The 22819-nt window shown below is 58.2% G+C and overlaps 1 protein-coding gene and 1 long non-coding RNA gene across 2 annotated transcripts; one reads left to right on the forward strand and one right to left on the reverse strand.

Moving 5' to 3' along the window:
- Positions 1-262: 262 nt before the first annotated feature.
- On the reverse strand, positions 263-17783 carry FAM78A (family with sequence similarity 78 member A). Its single transcript, XM_036856717.1, has 3 exons — positions 17305-17783; positions 15651-16701; positions 263-3345 (listed from the first exon to the last, which is right to left on the reverse strand). The coding sequence occupies exons 2-3, from the start codon at positions 15971-15973 to the stop codon at positions 2817-2819; spliced, it is 852 nt and encodes a 283-aa protein (XP_036712612.1). The 5' UTR covers positions 15974-16701; positions 17305-17783; the 3' UTR covers positions 263-2816.
- On the forward strand, positions 10891-21244 carry LOC118897465. The gene is made up of 4 exons (XR_005020437.1): positions 10891-10969; positions 12868-12947; positions 19603-19674; positions 20479-21244. It is a non-coding gene; the product is annotated as an uncharacterized LOC118897465 (long non-coding RNA).
- The last annotated feature ends 1575 nt before the right edge of the window (positions 21245-22819 follow it).

Consider the following 22819-nt stretch of genomic DNA (forward strand, 5'->3'; position numbering starts at 1 on the left):
GTCTCCTGCCCCTCCTCCACACAGGGCCCCAACCAGGGGGCACTTTGGGTGGGGACTGAGGTCCCAGGGCTGTGGAGAGCAGAAGATGCCATCCGCGAAGAGGCCCACCTCCTCCTGGGCTCCTCCAAGGCCCTTGGCACCAGAACCCCCAGGCTCCAGCCATATACCCCCAGATACATTCACTCCCCAGGCCAGAGATCCAGAGCCGTCAACCCCCAAATGAACCGCCACTTCAGAAACATCCAGATCCTAGCCAGGCCTGCTTTAAAATTACATTTTATTTCTCTTTGTGCATATTTGTTGTTGTTTTAAAAAGGTTCATTTTACATTTTCTTCAAGAGTCTTGTGCCTCCTGGTGAGTGCATTGGTCTGTTTTCACAGTACTCTCCACGACCCCAGACGGTCCTTATTGCTGGAGGAATGTGTCCACGCCGGGGAGGGGACACCAAAGGGATCGGGGACCCAGGTGAGAAGCCTGGGCTCTGCGTTCCTGACATGAGAAGCCGAGGGAGCAGACCCAAGCTGAGCCGAGCTTCCTTAGCGGGACCTGCAGCCTCCCCAGGGTCCTCCCAGCCCTGTCTTCAGAAAGGCCAGGAGGGGCAGAGAGCAAGGGGCCGGGCAGTGAGGGGCGGGGCCGAGCAGCAGTGCTCCTCCAAGTGGGCCCAGCCGTAGGCCCCTGCCCAGGGCCTGCTCACACTCAGGAAGCGTGGGCTTGGGGGACTCTGCCCCCAGACAGCTCAGGACCACCACTTACTGTTGGTTCCTACTCCCACCCCTACCCTAGTAAGAGCGCCTTAGCGATGACCCAGCCCAGAACCAGCACTCCGGTCCCTGACCCCTCGCCCAGGGCCCTTTCTCCTTTGTAGTGCAAGAAAGACCTGAGTGCAGAGAAGGGCCGTGCCATCAGGAGGCCAGGTCCCGTCCGCGGCAGCCGGCCACTGCCACCCTGACCCCTCTGCAGCCTGTCCCCAGAGGGGGAGCTGGGACCCATCATCCCCCTCACTTGAGGCTATGGCCTCTCTGGGTGGCAGGCCTCCCTCCGAACACACCAAGGGGAACTGGCACTTTCCAGGGGGAAGGTCCCAGTCCTGACAGGGGTTCCCCAAGCACCAGGCCGGCAGCCGGCCACACAAAGCTGTTTCCCGTCCAGAGGTTCCAGGAGAGCTGCACGCCTCCCATCAGGAGCAGGCTCGGGAGATGGCTGGACGTTAAGCACCCCTTGAATAAATACAATATCCCGTGGATAGAGGAGCAGAGCATGGACTTAGTGAACCCCGCCCACCCACGCTGTCACTGGGACTCCTACAAACAGCTCATCTGCAGCAGAAATGGATTATTCTTCTCATCTGACAGTTTTCTGAGCTTGATTATTATCGGTCTGAATGAGGAACCCAGGCGATGTAGCTGTGGGTTTGTCAAGCTTGGAGGAAGGGGGCCTCAGCAGGGTGTCCCCTCAGCTCCTGCAAGCAGCCTTCAAGGCAGACATGGCTAAAAAAGCTTGGCGACACTCAGGACCAGGTCCTGGGGCTCCAGAGGGCCCAGGACCCGACGGAGGGTGACCTCAAGGACCAGCCTCAACCCCAGGCTCACTTCATCACCCTGGCCGTGGGCGCTGGCTCGCTTCTGTAAGGACTGGCAGCAGGGGTTCTGCCTCTTGCCTCCCGCCTCCCCAGCCTTACCAGGTCCAGGTATGCCCATCTGTGGGTGCCCTCACCTGCAGCACCGTGGTGCTTGGAGCCTGTCTGCAGGCGCCCCCCCGGAGAGCCTGGGAGGGGCGTCCCCGAGAAGGTGCTGGGCGGCAAGGGCAGGCCTTCTTACCTTTGAACTACAGCTGGGTAAGGTGGCTGGCCCTCCAGGCGTTTGGGACAGTGTGCATGGAAACAGAAAAGCTGCCCACTGAGATGTGCCGACAGAGCCAGCTGGCGATGGGCGCTGAGGACCGAGACGGTGGGAATTCCCTGGGCTCAACCTATAACTCACGGGACCCTCCCTCTCTCCTCCTAGGCCCACCCAAGGCAAGTTCCGGCTGCAGAGGAGAGAGGAGAGAGAAGCCCCTGGAAGATCTACCCTGAGCCCGAGCTCACAGCTTGTCTCTGCAGGCACGGAGTAGGGTAAGGGTTCTACCTGGGGTGGAGAGAAGGGACTTTGGGGGCAGAATCTGCCTGTGGTTTCGGCTCAGCTAAAACGGAAGAATGAGCAGCCGGTTTTAGATCTAAATCTGTAGCCCAACCCCCTCCTCCCTCACCTCTGGCGGAAGATGCAAAGTCCAGCAGAAAAGACATCCTGCTCTCTTTGTTTCCGGTTTTTTCCTTTAAAATCAGCTTAAGGCAAAAGTTTGGCAAAGCAAGTCTACATAAGGCCGCGTGACGGAGGACGAGGGGGAGCTGCCCCGGGAGGGGCCGCCGCGGATCAGCCCCGGTGCCATGCCACCAGGCTCATCACCAGCTGCCCCTCGTCCCACCCCTGAGCCTCGTAAAGAGGCGTTAAAAAAAAAAAAAAAAAAAAAAGGAACGGAAAAAGCAGTTGTTTCAGGGAGTCTGTTGCAAGTGAATGACGGAAATTGCGAGGAGAGGAAAGGAGACCCAAGGTGACACTGAGGGCGCACGTGGAGTGGTCGGTCCCGCCTCGGTCTCCCCCCTCCCCCAGGGAAGCAGGTCCCAGGAGGGCGGGGGGGGGCCATCCGCGGGCGTTCGCACAGTGAGATCCGCCCGCTGGAGAAGGTAGAAAGGTTGTATTTTGCTGAACGACTGCAGAGTCCGTGCGGGTTGTTTGCGTGGTGTTGTTACTTGGGTGTCACCTCGCGGGCGCCCTGGCTGTCACCGGTGCTTGGGCGGGATCACCACCAGCGCCTGCCCGTACTTGGGCCGCCACATGAGGACCTGAGCGTCGTTGGCATTGGGCTTGACCAGGGCGCTGGGCGGGATGGGCTCATTCTTGCTCAGGATTTTGGGCTGGTCCTGGGCAATGGGCTCCCGCAGCCGGGCGCGCTGGCCCAGGGGCCGGCTGGGGTTCACCTCGATGCTGAGCTGCATGCGCCAGTGCAGTGTCTGCAAAATGATCATGTCGTTGGTCGAGGTGTTGGTGGCTACCAGCCACGTGATGAAGCTCTGGTCCCGGTAGATGTTGGTCAGCTTGGCCACGTTGCTCTCGCTGACGGGCACGGCCCACGTGACGCTGGGGTAAAAGTTGTCATTCATGCTGATGATGAACTTGGAGTCTCTCTTGGTGGGGCCCACGATGGTGCAGGTCTCCGTGGTGTTGCCGTACCAGGGGTAGTTCACCCCATCCGAGTCGCTGATGGCCTCAATCTTGCCGTCCTGGAGGTCCGGGAGCTCCCAGCTGGACCTGAGGATGGGAAGGCCAGTTTACTCAGCCAGCCACACACAGGCTCGTCTGCATCCCCTTGTCCCTGGGGCTTACCTCCCCAGGGGGCCAGACAGTAAACAGACACCCAACATCATGTCAGGGAACTGGGGCTCCCCTAGGCATGGCCCCCCCTCAAAAGCCACATCCTGTTCTCTTGCATCATCTCAAATTGGTCTCCCCCGGAAACCACTGTAGACAGGGCTGGATTCTGGCTGGGCTTTGGGAAGCCCTAGCTGCCCCTGCCCTCAAGGGAGGGGCCTGGGGGCAGCACACAGTAATGGGGGGCCCTGACCTGCGCTGTGCCCCCCCGTCCCATGTCCCAGCGGCTGGTGGGACGGCCACATGCAACCCTGTGGCCTTGGTTAGGGCGGAGGCCACCGGCCCCAAGAGGCTGGGGTGAGGCTACTCTCCTGGCCATACAACGCGTCAGGGCGGCCTGGGTAGGAGTGCAGGTGGCAGGGAGTTCCTTTCTCTTGCTTTAGGGGCCCCCAGTGGCCGTGGGGTCGGCACATCTAGGAGTGATTTGAGCCCCTCATTGACCAGCGTGTGACCGGGGTCAAACGCCCACCTGCCCCCGAGCTTTGGTGGCCAGGGGCATGGGAACCAGCGCTCAGGGCCCTCGCCAAGGCTCTGGCCCCTCCCCTCCACATCTCCTCCACCACGCGGGGGCCTGGGCTCCCTGGCCCTCCGCCCAGCAAGGCCAACACCGTGGGCGGTGCCCTCTTCTCCCCACCGCCCACCCTCCCCCCGCCTTGTTTCTGCTCATGCCTGCCTAGAATAGGAAGCACAGCTCAGCCAGAATGGCTCCCACCTGGTTGGCCCCTGTCTTTGGAGCAGTAGAACCAAGAAAACCTAACCAACCAGTCTCAAAACTCTGCTCTCGGTCCCAGCCTCGGGGCCAGCTTTACAATCAGTGCCTCCTGGACTTGCTGCAGCTGCCAGGGAACCTGCACTTGCAGCTTTGGGCCAGTCTGAGAACCAGCAGCACTTGGTCAGCCCGACTTGCTTGCAGGGGGCTCAGCCTTCCTGGGGAGGAAGCAGGCAGCCAGGCTGTCCAGAGCTCGGACTCAGGAAACCTACTGGCCTTGCTGAAAGTCTCAGCCACCCTCTCACTGGTGTGAGACCCTGGGCAAAATCCCAGCCCTCCCTGGACCCCAGACTCATCACCCACATCCCAACTGGGGTCATGGAAGACACAGGCAGGAACATGCCAGCCCAGGGCAGGGCATAAGACAAATGCCAGTGATTGGTGCCTGCTAGCACCATTGCTGTCACTTTTTTTTTTTTTAACTTTTTTTTTTTTTATTTATTTTTTTAATTTTTTTTTTTTTGGCTGCGTTGGGTCTTCATTGCTGCGCACGGGCTTTCTCTAGTTGCGGCGCATGGGCTTCTCATTGTGGTGGCTTCTCTTGTTGTGGAGCACGGGCTCTAGGCACACGGGCTCAGTAGTTGTGGCTCACAGGCTCTAGAGCGCAGGCTCAGTAGTTGTGGCGCACTGGCTTAGTTGCTCCGCGGCATGTGGGATCTTCCTGGACCAGGGCTCGAACCCGTGTCCCCTGCATTGGCAGGCGGATTCTTAACGACTGCACCACCAGGGAGGCCCTGCTGTCACTATTGTTACTATAATAATAACTCTCTGACAGAAGAGGACTGTCCTAAGTTGCTCTGAGGACACATGGCTGGGGGCACAGCAGCGTCTGGGGAGCCCACCCCTTAGAAACTCATCAACAATCACATCCACCCCACCAGACAGATAAAGTAACGGCAGCTGGAGGGGGGTGTCTTTTTCCCAAGTTGATTTAGCTAAGCAATCAGGCCTGGGCACCTGCCATACCAAAGCAGGACACTTTGCCCCCAGAATTCCGCATACCTGTGTACACCAGCGGTGCTCTCCAGAATATACTACTTTACAAAATGCATTCCTGTTCATAGCAGCATTATTCACAATAGCCAAAAGGTAGAAACAACTGAAGTGTCCGTCAACGGATGATGGATCAAGTGGTCTATCCACGCAATGGAATATTATTCATCCTTAAAAAGGAAATTCTGACACCTGCTACAACATGGATGAACCTTGAAGACATTATGCAAAGTGAAATAAGTCAGACACAAAAGGACAAATACTGTATGATTCCACATATATGAGGTTCCTAGAAGAGTCAAATTCATAGAGACAGAAATTAGAATGGCGGTTGCCTGGGGCTGGGAGAGGGAAACGGGGGAGTCACAGTGTTTCACGAGTGCGGAGTTTCAGTTGGGGAAGATGAAAATGTTCTGGAAATAGACACACAACAATGTGGATGTACTTAATGCTACCAAACTTAAAAATGGTTAAGATGGTAAATTTTATGTATATCTTATCACAATGTAAAAAATGCATTCCCCTACTGAAATGCATTGTTTAATGTTAGCAGTTAGCAAATTTGGGGCCACTACAGGAGGGATGATCAGGGATGTGAGTTTGCTAATTTTTCTGTTTATTTCATTAAAAAGCTCACAAATTAGGGTAACACCTGCCTAGTAGGCCATCTCCTGCCCGGGGCCCTGAGCTCATCAAACACCAAGGAGGAGGTCACAGTCGGGAGCCTGCAGATTCGGCTGCCCCCGGGGGTGGCCGCCATGGACCAGAGAAGGGGGTCAGGGTCCCTGTCCCGAATTTCTCAGAAGCCTGTGTCCCACCCGTGCCCAGCCTCCTGTGGTGGAAGGCACCCACTCTGTCTTCTCACAGTGGTTACACTTGCTTGTAAAAGTGTTGTGTGTTCTTTTTTTTTTTTAAGGCAGAAAGCCATCTTGCCAAAAGACCTTTTCTCTTGACTTCGCCCTCTTTCACTTCCTAAGAGCTGGCTTGTTGTGGGACGCGGGGTCGCCACCAGAACGGCCTCTCTCTCTCAGCCTCTGACCCCCAGCTTCAGGTTTCCTTTTCCGCCTCCCAGCCCACAAATGCCTAGGCGCTGGCTCAGTCACAGACGGGTGACGGTCCCCATGAGCTGGCAGACAGCCGTGTCTCATGTGGGGTATTACTCAGAACCAGGGCCAAGGGCGTCTGTTTTCAAATCATCACAAGCCAGCTGGGCTGGCTCTGGGCCCCGTGGTCCAGTCTCCCCGTCGAGGTGGTGGAGGGAGCACGGTTAAGGGCACAGCTTCTGAGGAACGTGGACCAGCCCGGGTCCAGTCTCCCCACCGGCTACTAGTCACAAATCTCTGAGCTCCACATTGGTTCACTGTGGATAACCGCACCCACCTTCAAGGTTTTTGAGATGATTAAATGCGTCAATATATACTACCTGGTACACAGTAAACAGCAATACGTGGAAACTTCCGGAGACCATTGGAGCGAGGCTTGCCTCTAACACTAATGGATTTGCCAGCCCTGATGTGACCTGAAGCCTTCTGACCTCATTTATGTTTTCAGATTATCCATGCTCTGAAAGGAATGATTCCATAGAGTTCCTGCCTCTAAGACTTCCTGTTTGTTCTGGAATGACCTTGGGCTTCAAGGCAGACCCTCAGTTTTCCACCTTCTGGGTGGAGGGGTGAGTTTGGACCCTGGTCCTGCACACCCTGAGCCTTCTTGTTTGCACAGCAGGGACAATCCAGGTGCACATGCCAACGAAAGGTGTAGGCAAGGCTCCCAGCTCCGTGCCCGGCACACTAATGCTCAACCGGCAGATTTAGGTGGAGGAGGGGCATTTTGTGAACACGAGCAAACGCCCATTTCTGCCCCAGCACCTTCTCTCCAGACCTCAGGGCAGGTCGTGCCAGGCCTCCTACAGGCCAGCAGGAGGCCCTGGTCTCCCCCGTGTCCTCCCCCTTTGCTCACTGGCCTGTGCTGGTCTTCAGGGCAACACTGGCTACAGAATTTGTGGGACCAGGGGGTGAAGTGAAAATAGGAGGCCCCTTGTTCAAATATAAAGAATTGCAACGTGGTGACAGCAGAGCATGGAACCACGCAAGGGGCCCTTCTGAGCACGGGGCCCAGTGGGACGGTGCAGTCCCCACGCCCAGGAAACTGGCCTGCTTCCGTGGGCCCCGTCACACTCCCACCCTCATCCCAGAGGGCAGCAGGCAAGTCCAGGCTTTCTGGGGCCCCTTGCAGCACATCTGAAACAGACTCCAGCGCCCCTCAGTGCCCTTTCCTTCTGCAGCCGCACCCACCATGCACTCAACAGATGTTTGCAGGGGCCTGCCATTGACGCTGGCCACGATGCTGTGAAAGGGACAGGCAGAGCTGCTGACCTGGTCAACAGTGATGCCGGCGGGGCCTGCACCCTCTGGGCGCCCAGCACCATCCCTGACTCCCTCTCGCCTCCAGACTGCCCCCCCTTCTCCTCTGCCTTCGCCCTGGCCACGACCCCTCACCTCTCCCAGCCTCCTCTTGCCGCCTGCCATGCTCTCCTTCCTGAAGCCTGAGTGATCTTTAAAAACACAAACCTGATGGCACTGTTCCTCCCTCCAACCCTGTTAAGCCTGCCATGACTCCCCAAGGCCCTGAAAGCCAGATGCAGATGAAGCCAAGGGTCTTGCGTGCAAACACACACACACACACACACACACACACACACACACACACACACACGCACACACACGCCCACCCTCCCCAGGCTCCAGACCCACCAGCCATCCCTTTAATGGGCTGTGCCCTCCCGACTCAGCGTCTTTGGCCACGAGCAGCGTCCCCCACCCCCCCTCCTGTCCTAGCCAGTGGTACCCACGGCTCACCTCTGGAGCCCCCAGGGAAGCTCACCAGGACCTTTCACACGAGGCCTGGTGCCCCCATATTCGATCTTTGTCCTGCTGCTTCCTGGGACACGCACGGGGGTGATTTAATAATCATGCCACCCTTTGTTGACGACCTCACTCCCAGACAGACCACAGGGGCTAAGAAGCAGGGGCCAGGCCTCCGGAATCTACCCTGGTGCCCGGCCTAGAGTCAGACACAATAGAGGCAGGTGGCCTGGATCAGTGGCGGTGGGCAGCCTGCCCCGTCTCCCCTTCAGGGCCTGAGCCCCACAAAAGGGTCCCAGTGATGAGTTTAGGGCGCCCAAAGCTGCCTCTGCTTGTGTACTTTCTCACCTGGAGCAGCTGTGGCTGGGAGAGCCACGCCCAGCACAGGTCATCCCCGCTGCAACACTGGTGACAGCGGTCACGTTCCCTGAGCGCATCAGACGTGCTGGGCGCCCTGCGTACATACATCCACACAGGCTTCTCCTCAGTTACCCCAGGGCTGCAACTGAGGGTGTTTTGTAGAGGAGACTTGGGGACATCAGAGGCCTGACCCAGGGTCACAGAACCGGGAAGCCACCAGGCAGGACCCACAGCCTGAGCGAGCTCTTACCCATGGCCTCCAACGGCCCCTCACCCAGCACATACACGCATACACGCATATGCACACACATAAACGTAGACACACACATACAGGTTCTTACCCATCTGGCTTCCAACACACCCTCACCTGAAATACACACACACACACACACACACACACACACACACACACACACACACACACACACACACACACACACACACACACACACAGCTCTGAGCAACATGACCTAGAGTGTATGTCTGAGGGCTAACAAAAGACCTTCCCTGGAGGCCAGAGAAGAGGTAGAGGCTGTGCTGAAGGGCACCCATGGGGGCTCGGGAGGGACACCCTGAGGCTCCAGACCCAGCCACCAGCCAGAAGCTGGCCCGGCTCGAAGGCCTCTTGTAGAGGGTGAAGGAAACCAGGGATGCCCAGAGGCCAGAGGTGTGGCCCTAAGGGGATGGGTGGGACTTGCCCCTCCTGTGGCCCTGGGAGCACACCTTTCCCAGCTGCTTTGTGCCAGGCAGGGTGGCGAGCCTGGGCCTGGGCTCTCTCCTAGGCACGGGAGGACCCTTGTGCCCCCGTGGGCCCTCGCCTCTCCCAGCCCTCTGACTGCATTTTGAGTTCCGGACAACAGAGCACCTGGTCTCAGAGCAGAGTTCCCAAACTTCACATCTCTTTCCTCATTTTGGTCCTGTTTACATATCTCCTGTGCTATTATTCACTTAATTTTTTTCCTTGAAATTAATCACTTTTTTAAAAAACTCAACTAAATTTAGCTTTTCCTATGGAACACCTTTGAAATAACAGGTCGGATATATTGGGTATATATATATTTTTTCTAATACACATTAGAATAAATATGTGGCTTTAAATTACAATCACACTTAAGCTGAAACAAGTTCTCCTAAATATTATTTCACGTCCCACAAGTGGCACCGTTGGGCACTCTAAGAAACACATTTACAGATGGCGACTTGGGGCTCGAGGGCAAGAGGGCTGCCCAGGGCACAAGGTTCTTCTGCCCGGCGCTGGTTTCGGTGCCCTCATGGGGGCCAGATGGGCGCTTAGGGATTTTCTCAACTGGTCCCCAATTTTACAGAGCTTACTGTTTTTTTACAATTTGCAAAAAGTTCCAATTTTGTAAAATTTTTGCAATTTTACGAGAAATGAGGCCCAAGAGCCCCCTTCCAAACCAGACTGGGACCCTGGTTTCCTGACTCCTGCCCTGGGCGGCCGCCCACTGGGCTGGCCCCTTCCCACCAGACAGGTCACCAGGCCCCCCTTTCCTGGGAGAGGAGCTGGAGGTGTCCCCTCCCCGCCTGCCCCTGGGGTTCCCCCAAACAACAAACACCACTTTTTCTTCCCACCTTACCCTTCTTCGCCCAGGCCACACTCCCAGGGCCTAACACGAGGGGGAAAGGGCCAACAGCGTTTTAGTTTTTAGTTGTAAAAGCTGTGTTTTTGTTTTTAAAAAAAAAAAAAAAAAAAAGCAAGCGATCGAGAAGTACAAAAAGTGAGAAACGAAAGTCCTGTCTTCCGTGCTTCCGCCTCCCTCGCTGAGGTTACTCACCACATTACACCCTGATAAACATCCTTCTAGAGCAACCTCCCTGCACATACACACAGTAAATGTTCCCGTTTTTAGTGCTTTTAACAAAGATGGATTCGTACCCTACATATTTTACAACTTCTTTTAATGCAACGATGATAATATGATATAGAAACTCTAGCTCCTCCTCCCCATGTGTAAGAGCCTCATCCTGTTCTGCCCTGGAGACAGACCATAGTTTCACCCCCTACTGATGGACACTTGGGGTGCTCATGGCTCTTTTCAGTGATGGACAGGGCTGGAGTTTCTGTCCCCACACATACGTCCTTCTGCCCTGCTTCCTGCATTCACGTATTCGTTAATTCACTTGCTCAGGAGATTTCTGTGTGTGCCTGCCGTACTCCAGGCACCAGGCCAGGGGCTCAGTTTCTCTAAGACAGACTCTAAAAGTAGGACAAGAGAGTTGAAGGGCGTGTGTCCGTGACATTGTAGTGGACAAGGCCAAGCTCACCTTCCAGAAGCTGCCTAAATTGTACCCCCAGGAACAGCACGGGAGGCTGTCTGCTCCCCCCCCCCCCGCCCCACAGCAGGCATTACTGATTTTTTTCATTTTTACCCAGATCCGATCAGCAAAAACAAAAAGCATCTCCGTATTTCATTTGCCGTTTCCCTGATCACTGTGCTGTCGGAGCCTTCTCCCATGTCTCTGGGAGCTGCCAGCTTTTGTCTTCAGCCCTCAGAAGGTGAGGGTGGGTGCGATCGCTTGGCCGGGGCCGGTCCAGGGGGAGTTCTTTTGGGGCCAGGCCGTCCCCCCAAACTTCCTCCCACCCCAAAGCCTGGAAATGAGAACTTCCCTCTCCTGCCTCCGCCAGGGCCCCGCAGATGGGGGAGGCTGCCTTCCGCTCGCAGAGAGGAAGCATCGTCCTCAATTGTTCTGCACGGGCCCCGGCTCAGGCCCAGGCTGCAGGAAGAGGCCACATGGTCACCAGGGCCATTCCTCCTGACCCGGCTCCTGACCACTGGAGCAGAGCAAGTCTCCGGGGGCAAGTGGCCTCAGGTCTCAGCGGCCCTGGCCTCATCATAAAATGAGGACCTCGTGGGGTCCTTGGGAGACCAGAGAGTGAACAGGGAGCTGGGGCAGCCACACAGCAACACCCCAGCTCCAGCATCCCCTGGCCAGAGGCCTCAGGCCCCTCCACCCCTGCTCGGCCCTTTCCCACCAGCCTCATGATCCTGTGACAGCAGATGTCACTGCAGGTTCTGGCTGGAAAGACCCTCAGAGGTCTCGTCACCCGAGATTCTCATACTGTAGGCGGGTATGTGAAACCCAACCCAGGAGAAGAAAGAACAGTAATGACTCCAACACGGCAATCTCCGTGCTGACTCTCTGCCAGGCACTGTGTAATTGATGATGAATTATTACTAGTTACGGTATGGATAGCGACCACATATACTATCTCATTTAATCCCTCAAACAACCCTGCGATGAGGGACTATTCTCCCCATTTCATAGAAGGGAACAGTGAGGCTCAGTAAGGTTGAGAGCCTGGCCCAAGCTCGCCACACCCGTGGACGGTGGAGCTGGAGCCACGCCTGGCTGGACGAGGGCACAGGCGGGTGGCACTGTCAACCCAGAGAGACCCCGTCTCCCGAGCTGCTCTCCTCCCCTCACCCCAAGCCTGACCTTTGGCAGAACCCTGAGCCACAGCCAACCTTGACCTTGGCCGTGGGCCAGATTCTCTGGGGGCTCCAGAGGAGGGCAAACTAGGGATAATGTGAAGCATCTCCCACACAGGGGAGAAACTGTGACTTGTCACTCGGAAGACTGTGCCAGCTGACAGGTGGCGCTTGAGGATTGTGGAGGATGGGGTGGTGGAGGCAGGTGGATCCAACAGCGTTCTGGGGGGGTGGCTCTGAAAGCTATGTGGGTTGGACCCCAAACCATATAGAATCCTCTCAAGCTGCCACAAGAAACTCACCATCTTCTAGCTCTCATCTGTAAGTCGGGGTATTACTGGGGTAGCATGTGGCATTGTTCCACTGCAAATATTTCCAACCCACGACATTCAAAAGGGTTCTCCTCCTGGATTAGAGATTAATTTCAAGCAGGGATAATGTTTGCGGGTATTATGGGTTTTGCTTCAGTATTTGGAATTAATATTTTTAATGCAAGCCCATTTGGCAAGAACAGAAGCCCTAACCTAACCTTTGCCACATTGCCGTTCCCTCCCCGGGCCATTAAAGCCCAGCGCCCGTGTGGGTTTCGTTTTAAGGCTTGAAATTGTCTGGGTCTAGCCCAGTAGTTCTCAACCAGGGGTGACTTCGCACCCCTCCCGGGGACATGGGGCAGTGTCGGTTGTCAGGACAGGGGGAGGGAGGCCGCTGGCATTGAGTGGGTAGAGACCAGGGACGCTGCCCAACGTCCTGCAGTGCACAGGACAGCCTGGTCCCGGCAAAGTCAGGGGACAGTTCCGGGCGGCCTGAGGCCGCTGGTCATCCCAGCGCTCACCACCCCTCACTTGCTTTCACATCACGGGTCTTAAAAATATGCAGCAGCTTAGTTACCACAGGAGGTTTGGGGTAGGGGAGATGGGAAGGGTATTTTCATCGCATCAAAATGCTTCCGTTTCCATTCGAGCAGGTGCAGCTGTCCAGGCTTATTCCGGAGGGCGCCAGTTGAATACAGAGCCTACCCATGGGCCGGAGGAACCGTGCTATTTGGTAATTCAGTTTCTTAATATAATTTTGTTGATTAATAATCAATCGAGCAGTTTCCAACTCAGCATTTCAGCCACAGTTCACCTCCACCTGTCCTCTCCCTGAAACCTCCCAGCAGCCTAAGGGGGGTTCTTACCCTGTTCACAGATGGCAAAAGCGAACCTCCAAGAGTGACCTGCCGAGGCCCCAGAGCCAGTACTGGGCCGTAATTCTGACCCCGGGGCCTGAGCCCATTAACGACCAGTGCATCCTGCCCCTCCAGGGAGCCTCGAACCCTGCCCTTTCTCCAGGGCTGGTCCTATCCCAACCGGGAGTCCCGTGGACCCAGGAGAATGAGGTATGCGGGACACAGGGGTCCCTGCGCTGAAGGCGTGTCCCGAGAAGGGGAGGGAACAAAAGGAAACACATGGAACGCAAGGAAAACGGCCTTCAACCACTTGAAAACTCAAATCGTCCATGACTTACACTACTATTAAATTCTTAAAAGTCAGGGAGTGGGCCCTCTGTGAAAGAGGAAGACCTGGGCTGGGGAGAAAATTCCACACAAAGAGTAATTTACATCTGTCCAGATTCTGTCGTTTCGGCCCTGATTCTCAACTCTTTTCATATCCCATCACCCACTTCCCATCCGATAGAAGAATCAGAACAGTAATAACACCGTTAAGGACGACAGTCACTTGCAGTAAGTGTTTACCGTGGGCTTGGCGGAGTGCCGGCTGCTTGACCAATGTCACCTCCCGTAATTCAATAAGCCTTGGTGCAAGAACTATGACTGGCCCCAATTTGCAGACGAGGAAACCGAGGGTCAGAGTGGCTCAGGTCACACCCTGGAAAGTGGCAGAGCCTGGACTCAAGCCCAGGTCTGCTTGACTGCAGTCTAGATGTGCACTGGGTTCCTCTAACCGGGAACCAAGGACTGGCACAGACAGAGAAAGGTCACCTCAGGTCTCCTGATGCACGCCTGTCTCCAGCCATGGCGCTCGGACAGACTCAGAGCCACCAAAGGGAGCACAAGGCCTTGAAGACTCTGTAAACATCCCCCACCCTCCCACCCCCGTGCACAGATGGGGAAGCTGAGGCTCCAAGCCAGGCCCGCTCCCTCCCCACCACACGCCACGTCCATCTCTGCAGAACTCAGTCCCTTTAGCTTTCCCCAACGTTCTTCCTCTTGGAGCTTGCATCTTTCCAAGTTCAGAAGGACCCTCTGGCTTCCTTACCCTTTCTAGGGAAGAAAACAAGCGGAGCCTAAAAGCCCTAGGAAAACCTTTGTGTCTTGCCAATTGTCCCAGATGCCTTGCAAAGCCTGAGGAGGTTTGGGGCTTAAGGCTTCTTAGGGAAGGTCCTCACCAAATAACTAAGAATCATGTTTCCCTTCTTGGGATGGAAAGTCAGCCCCCAGCCTGGTTTAAGAGCCACTTGGAGAATGAGACTTGGATGTAGACGTCAGGTGGCCAGAGGGGAGCCGATGAGTGTCCAGATATGCGCCATGTGCACCTCTGGCGCGGTCATGGTTACACCTAGTTTTAAGTTTTTCCATGATCCTCCTGTTGCCCTTGCAACTTCAGTCATCAAGTGGAGAAGCCACAAGATTTGGTGTCCCCTCCCCACCCTCTCTAATTTCAGGTGGCCCAGGATATTCTTAAATCAGTGAAGAGTTCCAAGTCCTGGGGAAAGTCTACTCCATTCCTCACTTGCGGGACCGGGGAGGGATGCAGCACAGGGTAGAGACCCCGAGAGACAGGCTGTGGGCGAGTGTCCATGGCCAGCCGTGGGAGTCACAGGGGTCAAGTTGGGGGGCTGCCCTCGGGGCCTGCCTGGTGCTCTCAGAAGCGTCCTCGTGCTCAGAAACAGCTATTGTCACCACCCTGTCTTAGGCGGCCCTTCAAGTTAAGTCACTTCCCCCTCTGTCTACAGCTGCTCTTGCCACACTCAGGATGACCATCTCTAGGATCAGAGAACATGCCAGGGTCTCAGGGTGCCACACCGAGAGCTACATTATCCTGGGGACATTCTGGGGACCGGGCTGGACAGAAGAGGTCTGAGGGCTCCTCTCAGCTCTTAGGGGCCCACTGGAGCCTTCTGGACACAGACGCTGGCTGTGCACATAAAGTGGCCTTCTGCTGCGGAGAGAGGAAACGCTGCGCTGAAAAGCACACCGGGTTTCTACAACCCTCTCAAACAAAACTCCGCCCGGAACAGAGCAGTGTTCCCCCAGGTCCTGATGTGCCTCTGAAAACACCAGGGGACGAGTTCAGGTCCGACACAAAGCCCTGCACCCTAAATCTGGAGACTGCAGAGGCCCGGCTCTCCTTCCCTGAGTACCTGCCACGTGTGCTGGTGGAGGTCTGAGCCAGGCCAAGCCGCAGCCTCTCTAGTGACCCGGGACAGCATGCGTGCTTTGCCAAAGAGGCACCTGGTGGAACGTCCCTCTGCTTTCTGGGCATCTTGCAGGGAGGGGTACGGGAACCGCAGGGGGCCAGGGACAGTGGAAGGGAAGGTCCTAGAGCCGTGACCCCAATCTGAATCAACAGGCAAGCCCTCTAGGTCACCTGGCCAAGGAGGAATCAGAGGCCACTTCCATGTCTGCCTAACACTTCCCTCTGGCCCTGGTGAGACCCCTCTCTAACCCCCCCGAGCTCACCCCCCAGAGCCCCAAGCTCTCCCATCCCAGGGGCGCCCCGGAGCTTGCTCCTGAGCAGTACTCACATGCCCTGCTCCCCATACTGGTTGTAGAACTCCATGTGGCTGCACGCCTGAATCCAGCCAACTATCCAGGTCTCCTTCTTGGGGATGGGCGGCATGACCACCTGGGCCGAGGCACGGAAGTGGGGTGTCCGGTAGCGGAGCACCACGCTGGAGGACTCATCGATGCTGGTGGGGATGGGATCGATAGAGGCCTTGACATCGATCACCGTGATGCCTTCCCGGAAGACTCTGGCTTTGCCCCCGATGCTCTGAATACAGCCCATGGCACACAGTACGGCTCTGATCTCCAGGGAAGACCAGCAGTCCCAGAGAAGATCGGGCATTGAAAGGATGGAGGCTGCCGGACCCAGTGCAGACAGGACAGCTCTCCAATCTCAAATCTCAAGACTGATATCCATAGGATAGAAAATTCACTGAGTAGAGGGGGTTTGCATATCACTACCTCGGGCCTGATTATAAATAAGGATTTTGCTGCATTTCAAGGGCCCTGGGTTCTCTCTTCTTCTGCTAGCAGTGGACAAAAATCACCGATATTCTTTGGGTTAAAAAAAGAAAAGTTTGGAGGTTAATGGATAATCATGTTGTTCAGACATCCAGCCCTTCCTTCCGTGCCTCACACGCGGGGAACGCAGCTCAGAGACGCTCCCTGAAGTCTTGGGGCGAAGAAGGCAAATGCCGGCAGGCACATAAATAAGGAAGGCTCCGTCGCCTGCGCGGTGCCGCCACCCTCGCTGCAGAAGACCGACTTCCTGCCCTTCTGCCTTCCGCACGCGCTCGGGGCACACGCACCCGGCCGCTCGCCCAGTCCGGCCGAATCAATGGAAGAGCAGTTTCTGTTCAGTCCGCCGAGGTCCAGGCGCCCTCGGTGGCTTCCAGGAGTCGAGCGCCCGGCTCCCGCGGGGCCCCCGAGGAGCGCGGCGCGGATCCCCGTCGGCGCCCACTCGCGGGCACGCCGCGTCCCCTCGCCGCTGTCGCTGTCGCCGCCCGCCGCCGTGCGGAGCCCCAGGGCTGCGCTCGGGCCGCCGCCTGGTTCGCCGCGGCCGCCGAGGACCTGGTGGGAGGTGGAAGGCACAGGGCGTCAAGGCCCGCCTCAAAGTTGAGCCGAACTTTGCTGCGGGGGGCGCGCGGGGCGGCGACGCGTGTGCGCGGGGCGCGGGCTGCGGAGCTGACAGCGCAGCTCTGTGAGGTCTGCCCGGAGGCGGCGGCCCCCCCCACGCCCGCCCCGTCAGTGGCGGCCGCAAGACCGCGCGCACCAGCGAATAATCGCCGCCGGTGACATCTCCGCTGACCCCTCCCGGCCCGGAGGCGGGGTGGGGCGGGGGGCGACTGGCTGGCACTGCAGTGGGCCTCGTGAACTTTCGGGTCCTGGCACTGTCCCCACCGCCTCGCCGCCGGCGCCCCTTCCCCGAACGGGTCCCTTCGGCCCCCGGGGGGCGCAGTGCCACCCCGCAGGCCGGTCTGATCGGGCGCACGCCCCTTCCCGGGCCGGGGTCTCCCGACTCCCGGAGGGCGCAATGCTCCAGCCCCGCCGCGTCCGGCGCCTCTGTGCCCCCCTCGCCAGCCCCAAGCGGCCCCCGATCCCCGCGCGTCCGGCGCGCTCGCCGCTGCCGGGAACTTTGGCGCGCACACCCCCACCCGGGCGCCGCCGACTCACCTGCCCCTCGGCCCGCTCCGCGTGCCCGGGCTGCCGCCCTCCGGACGCCCTGAACCCGCCGCGGGCACGTCCTCGGGGCGCCCCCCCCCTTCCCCAAGCAGTGTCCTTTAGCTCTACTGGGGTCTGGGGCCGGCGTGGGCGCCCCCGGCCCCCACGTCCTCCTAGCTCGGGGCTGCTGGGGGGTGGCCGGGGGCGGAGGGGTGAGGCTCGGGGCTCTCTCGCCCCCACCCCGCGCGCCTGCTTTATTTTATGATCATTGTGAGCGTGCTGTAGCCGCTCAGCCCCGCCGCCGCGCCGCAGCCGCCTGGCGCGCCCCGCGTTGCCTCGCTCTGGTGCAGCATCGGAAAGGCAACCAGGTCAAACTTTGCAGAAACTCAGCCCCTGCGCCGGCCTGGCCCCGTGTCCGCCCGCAGCCGCCGGCCGGAGCGCAGCGCACGCAAAGACCGCCGCCCGCTCGCCTACCCCGCGGGGATGCAGGTCCGCAGGCGGCGGCGGCGGCGGCGGCGGCGGGCGGGCGCCGCCTCCTCCTCGCCGCCCGCCCTGCGCTCCACCCTCGCTCCCCGCACACAGCCCGCCTCCCCTTGGTAATCCTCTCCCCCTCTTCCCCCTCTCGCTCCCTGTCTCTCTCTCTCTCTCTCTCTCTCTTCAGCTGCGGCGGGGGGGGCAGCTGAGCCTATCCTCGCAGAAACGACATTTCCTTTTCGGCTAGCCGCGGGAATTCTGGGTAGTGTAGTTCGGCTTCTGTCTCGGGTCCAGGTGGGCTGCTCCTCGTGCCCTTTGAACTCAGCGGGCTTTCCGGGGCTCAGGGCAGGCGGGAAAGGGTTGCCGTTGCCCTGGCATTCCTGGCCCGGCTGGGTGGAAACAGTGCAGGGCTCTGGGAGGCTCCAAGGCTGGGAAGTTTGGGAGTGGGGAGAGAAGTTCTAGGAAAAAGGTCCCCGTGTTTCTTGCTCTGTGCTGGACTTCTGGGCACCCTGACAGGTGGTCAGGCCCGTCGGGCCCCAACTGTGATAAGCACTGTACAAGCTTGATCACTTCATCCACCATCAACCACCCCTGGGTAGGAGGCCTATGGTGTGTATTTCACAGAGCAGGACTCCAAAGCTGGGAGATTCCCAAGACCTGCCCAAGGCCTCCCCCAGGCGGGTATCCCAGCTGAGACCCCAGAGATCTGTGTACAGAGGTTCAAAGGGGTTTGACCCTGGATGGGGGAGGGGAGGGGGAATCGCTGTTCACCTCTCTAAGCATCTTCAAACCAGTAGCCCCACCCACACCTGGTAACTACCCCCCCGCCCCCCGCCACTCCCAAGCCAGAGCATCTTGAGTGGCAGCGAGGGCAGGGATTGGAGGAGCAGAGGGTTCTGGCCACTTTGAGGTGTTTTCTTTGAGGGGTGGTCAGCCAGCCAAACGATCCATCTATACCAGCACCAGTTCAGGCCACAGGCAGGAAGTGGCCTGTTGAAGTGGCCACTGCCTCTTGGCCAGCTGCACCCCTGCCCTCGCCCTGCTTACTGCCATGGGCCCTCAGCCTAATGAGGGGTCATCCCTTTCCAGGTCAGCTGGTAAGTAGTTTATTCCTAGTCCTGCTGACTGAGACCAAGGTGGGGTGGCCTCATGGTCTGCTTACAGCCAGAAGACAGGAACAGCACGGGTCTCCGAAGGACCCCATGTAAATTTCCATTTCCAGGAAGAAGCTTTCCCTGGCCTCTAACCCACAGCGTCCTCTCCCTGCTGTGAACTCACGGCCTCCACAAAGCGTTCTGCCCCTCTTTGACGCACTTCAGCCTTCACATAATTATTAACGCTAATAACTTTGGGGGCGTCCATCTCATCTGCCCACACCATCACCCCCAGTGCCTGGAACAGAGAAGACCCCACTGGCTGGGGTGCCCCCTGAGGGCAGGGACACTGTCCTGGCCACAAGGACATGAGTGCTCCGTGAACATGTGCTGAGCTGCACTTCTTGCTCATCTGACGTGACGAGAACAGAGGCCAGAGCCCTAACCTGCTCACCAAGCGGCCAGGCCGGAGAGGATTTCCTGGAGTCCTTGATGCCTGTTGGAAGTGAGGTTACACCCTGCAGCCCTGGGCTTGGTCGGCCTGGGTTTGTGATGATGATGGTAAAGCACCCACTATGTGGTCTGCACTGCTGAGTGAGTATTGTCTCCGCTATCCTCCTTGACCCCAGGAGGAGGGCTGGACAGACAGAGAGACCCAGGGGTCATGTGACAGTGGCTTTCCGGAGTCTGGATGCACGCTCAGATCTGGCCAAGTTCAAAGCCCACTTATTTCCTCCTCCAGGCACGCCGCCCTTGCCTGGGGGCCAGCCCCTCCGAGCCCGGATGGAAGTGACGTTAGAAAGCCCTGTGTCCGGTAAGTCCCACCAGAAGACTACTTGGGTGCCCATGGGGTGAGCAAAATAGAAAACCCTTGTCCCTCGGCCCCAGAGCTGCATCCTCTGCTACGTCACCTCCTGTGCAGTACTTTGTCTTGGGCTAGTTCGAGGGCCAGTCCTGCAGAGGGAGGGCCCAGGCAGCATCTTTTTGCCAGGCTCTGAGCTGAGGACGGGACCACCCGGGACCAGCCCTGACGGATGGAGGGTCTGAAAGGGCTTGGCCCACGCCAGCATCCCCTGTCCCGGCTCCCCACTGGCCCTCCAAGGTTCCGGCTGCTCCCCCAGCTCTCAGCCCCTCCAGCCCTCCTGCAGCCCTTCCTCCTGCTCAGCATTTTCTGGAGTCTGTGGGTGTTGGGCACAGACCCACGGCTGTCTCAGCATATGTGAAGGCCCGTGATACATCCACACGAGAGGGAAGCGCTGGCGTCTGCAGAACCAAGGAAGGGGACATCTGTTTGCGACGTGCCCAACACCACGGGGACACTCGCACGGCCCTCCAAACCTCTCCCCCTCCCTCAGACCTCAGTCTCCCCAGCCTCCTCTGCCTTGAGGTCACCAGTGAATGGGAAAGAGCAGGGCTCTGGAGGCACAGCCGCCACCCCTCCTCGGGGATGGTGAACCCCCCAGTGTGGCAACTTGGGAGCGCCAAGTGCTGTCGATGGGAAGACAAGGTCCCTCAGTTCCCAGCATGTTGGCCCGGAAAGGCTGTGAAAACCCAAAGCCACACAGCAAACCAGAGGAAGAAACAACCTGACCTCACCCAGCTGGGTTTTAACACGCAGCCCCAGTGAGTCCAGAGTCCTCCCAGGTCAGCAGAAGGAGCCGGATGCAGGACCTCCTCACTGAGCATCGCTGTAGCCAGGGCCTTTGCATGCATCACCTTCGTGACCCACAGTGACCCAGTGAGCCAGTCCCGTTACCATCCCATTCCACAGGTGAGGATACTGAGGCCTGGTGAAGAGGGAGGTGTGGATGGAACGCGTCCCCCCGGCTCTGAGACCCGGAGGCCGGAGGATTTGATAGAGCAGGCGCTCTCACCAGCATTCCCTGCAGCTGTAGGGACCTCACTCTTATGGCCAACGGAGACAGTCTCAAAGCGCCTTCTCCCTCATGGACCAAGATCTCAGGGCCACCGCTGGTCCTCCAAGAGCTCTCAGCCTCCAAGGGTGAAGTCATCATGAGACCGGAAAGGCATTTCTCAGGTGGGAAAATCCCTTGTTCTGCAGATGGAAATGTTAAGTGCTGGGATTCTGTTGCCCTGGGAGACAGGGTTATCTCCTTAACTGTTTAGGACCAGGCCGGAAGCCAATGGTGAGGCTTGAAATGTCCGCCTGGGAGACGCGCGGGCAGGGTTGGAGGGCCAGGTAGGTGGCTGGAGGGGATGATGCATCAGGAGGCAAGGAGGCTGCAGGGCCCACCTGGCACCACTGAGGCACCTCACCTCTGCAGAGAGTGGGCTCAGCCTGGCCCAGCTAGCACATCCGGGATCTCCGAGAGGGCTGATCCCACAGCCTCCCTACAGATGGGGAACACGGGCCGGCAGGGTCATACAGGGAGGGCTCCGGAACTAGATTCCAGGTCTCCTGGCCCCGAGGTCCATGATAACCTCACTCTCCACGGAGGGGCAGAGCTGTGGCATGGGGCCCTGCGTAAAACCAGTGCCTGGGGTGGCCGCAACTCTTTCCAGCCAAAGGCTCAGGAGCACATTCTTGTAGGTCGTGTTAGGTTTGGGACTGACCAGCTGGCCTCCCCACCACCTCATGCCCGTGCATTCCTTCCCCAGTATTGACTGGGCACCTGGGCTGGCCGCTCAGAAGACACGAGGGAACACAGCCAGGGCCTGGACACATAGGAGGCATGGTCCCCTCAGCACTCACATCCCTGTGGGCCGGAGAGATGCCAAGGGATAACTCCGAGAATGATGAACAGAGATGTTAATTAACATGGATAATAAATGGGTACAAATTCATGCTCAAGACGGTTATGAGAAAGTATCGATTGCTATAAACCAGGACGTATATGAGTAAGTTGTTTTGATGTGTGTGTGTGTCCAGTGCTGAGCTTGGGGAGGGGAGGGTGAAGGATGCGTGTTCCAGGGGTGTGAGGGGTGTGATGGTGTGTGAGGCGGTTAGAGTGTGTGGGTGAATGTGTGTGTATGTGAGTGTGTGTGATGATGTGAGTGTGTGTGACAGTGTGAGTTTGTGCATGTCTGTGTGTGAGGGTACGTGCGGCAGTTGTGTGTAATCGCTTGGGGGGTGTGTCTGTGTGTCTGGGAAGGCGTATGTATGTGTGTCCATGTGGGTGTGTGTATGAGGTGTGTAATGGTGTGAGTGACCACAAGTGGTGTGGGTGTAGATGAGGGAGTGTGTGTATATTGTGTATGGCAGTGTGTGCCTTGTGTGAGGGTGTATGTGAGAGTGTGTGTGAGTACGGAAGGACACGTTTGTGGTCTGGTTGTGCGAGTGTATGTGTGAGTGTGGCCGCTGGTGCGTGTTCATGTGTGTCTGTGAGGGTGGATGTGAGCGTGTGTGTCTGTGGGTGAGAGTGTGTGTCCGTGCAGATGTATGGATGTGTGTGTGATGGTAAGTGTAGGTGAGCACGTTCGTGGGTGTGAGTGGGTGGGATGTAGGCGCGTGTGTGAGTGTGCATGTCTGTGCACGCGGGTGTGTTGGATGTTATTTTGGGGCTGGAGGGGATCGTTAATGTGCCTGGGGGATGGAGATCCAGGGCCAAATCGGGGTCAGGACGGGCGGGGGAGGGGTTGCTTCTCCCAGCCTGGCTCACAAGGGCGGTCCCTCTGGCCCCGCTTCCCCGTCGGAGCCACAGTTCTGAGCGAGAAACGCCTGCTCCTCCCGGGACGGCCTCTTGAACGCACCACCGTCCCCCCAGGCGAGGAGCGGAGGCTCAGCGGCGCCCCGGGTCCGGCGGCGGGGGCAGTGAGCGCAGGTGCCCGCCCTCCCGCCGCCCACCCCGGTCACCTGGCACCGCCCCTCCGCGCCGCCGCCCCGCCCCCAGCATCCTCGGGCCCCCCATCACGGTCCCGCGCGCGGCAGATGCGGGAGGACGCGGGCGCCGCGCCCCGGAGGCTGCTCCGGCGGGGCCCCACCGCTCGCCCCGCCGCCC

This window comes from Balaenoptera musculus, chromosome 6, assembly GCF_009873245.2.
Source record: "Balaenoptera musculus isolate JJ_BM4_2016_0621 chromosome 6, mBalMus1.pri.v3, whole genome shotgun sequence".
Lineage (NCBI taxonomy): Eukaryota > Metazoa > Chordata > Mammalia > Artiodactyla > Balaenopteridae > Balaenoptera > Balaenoptera musculus.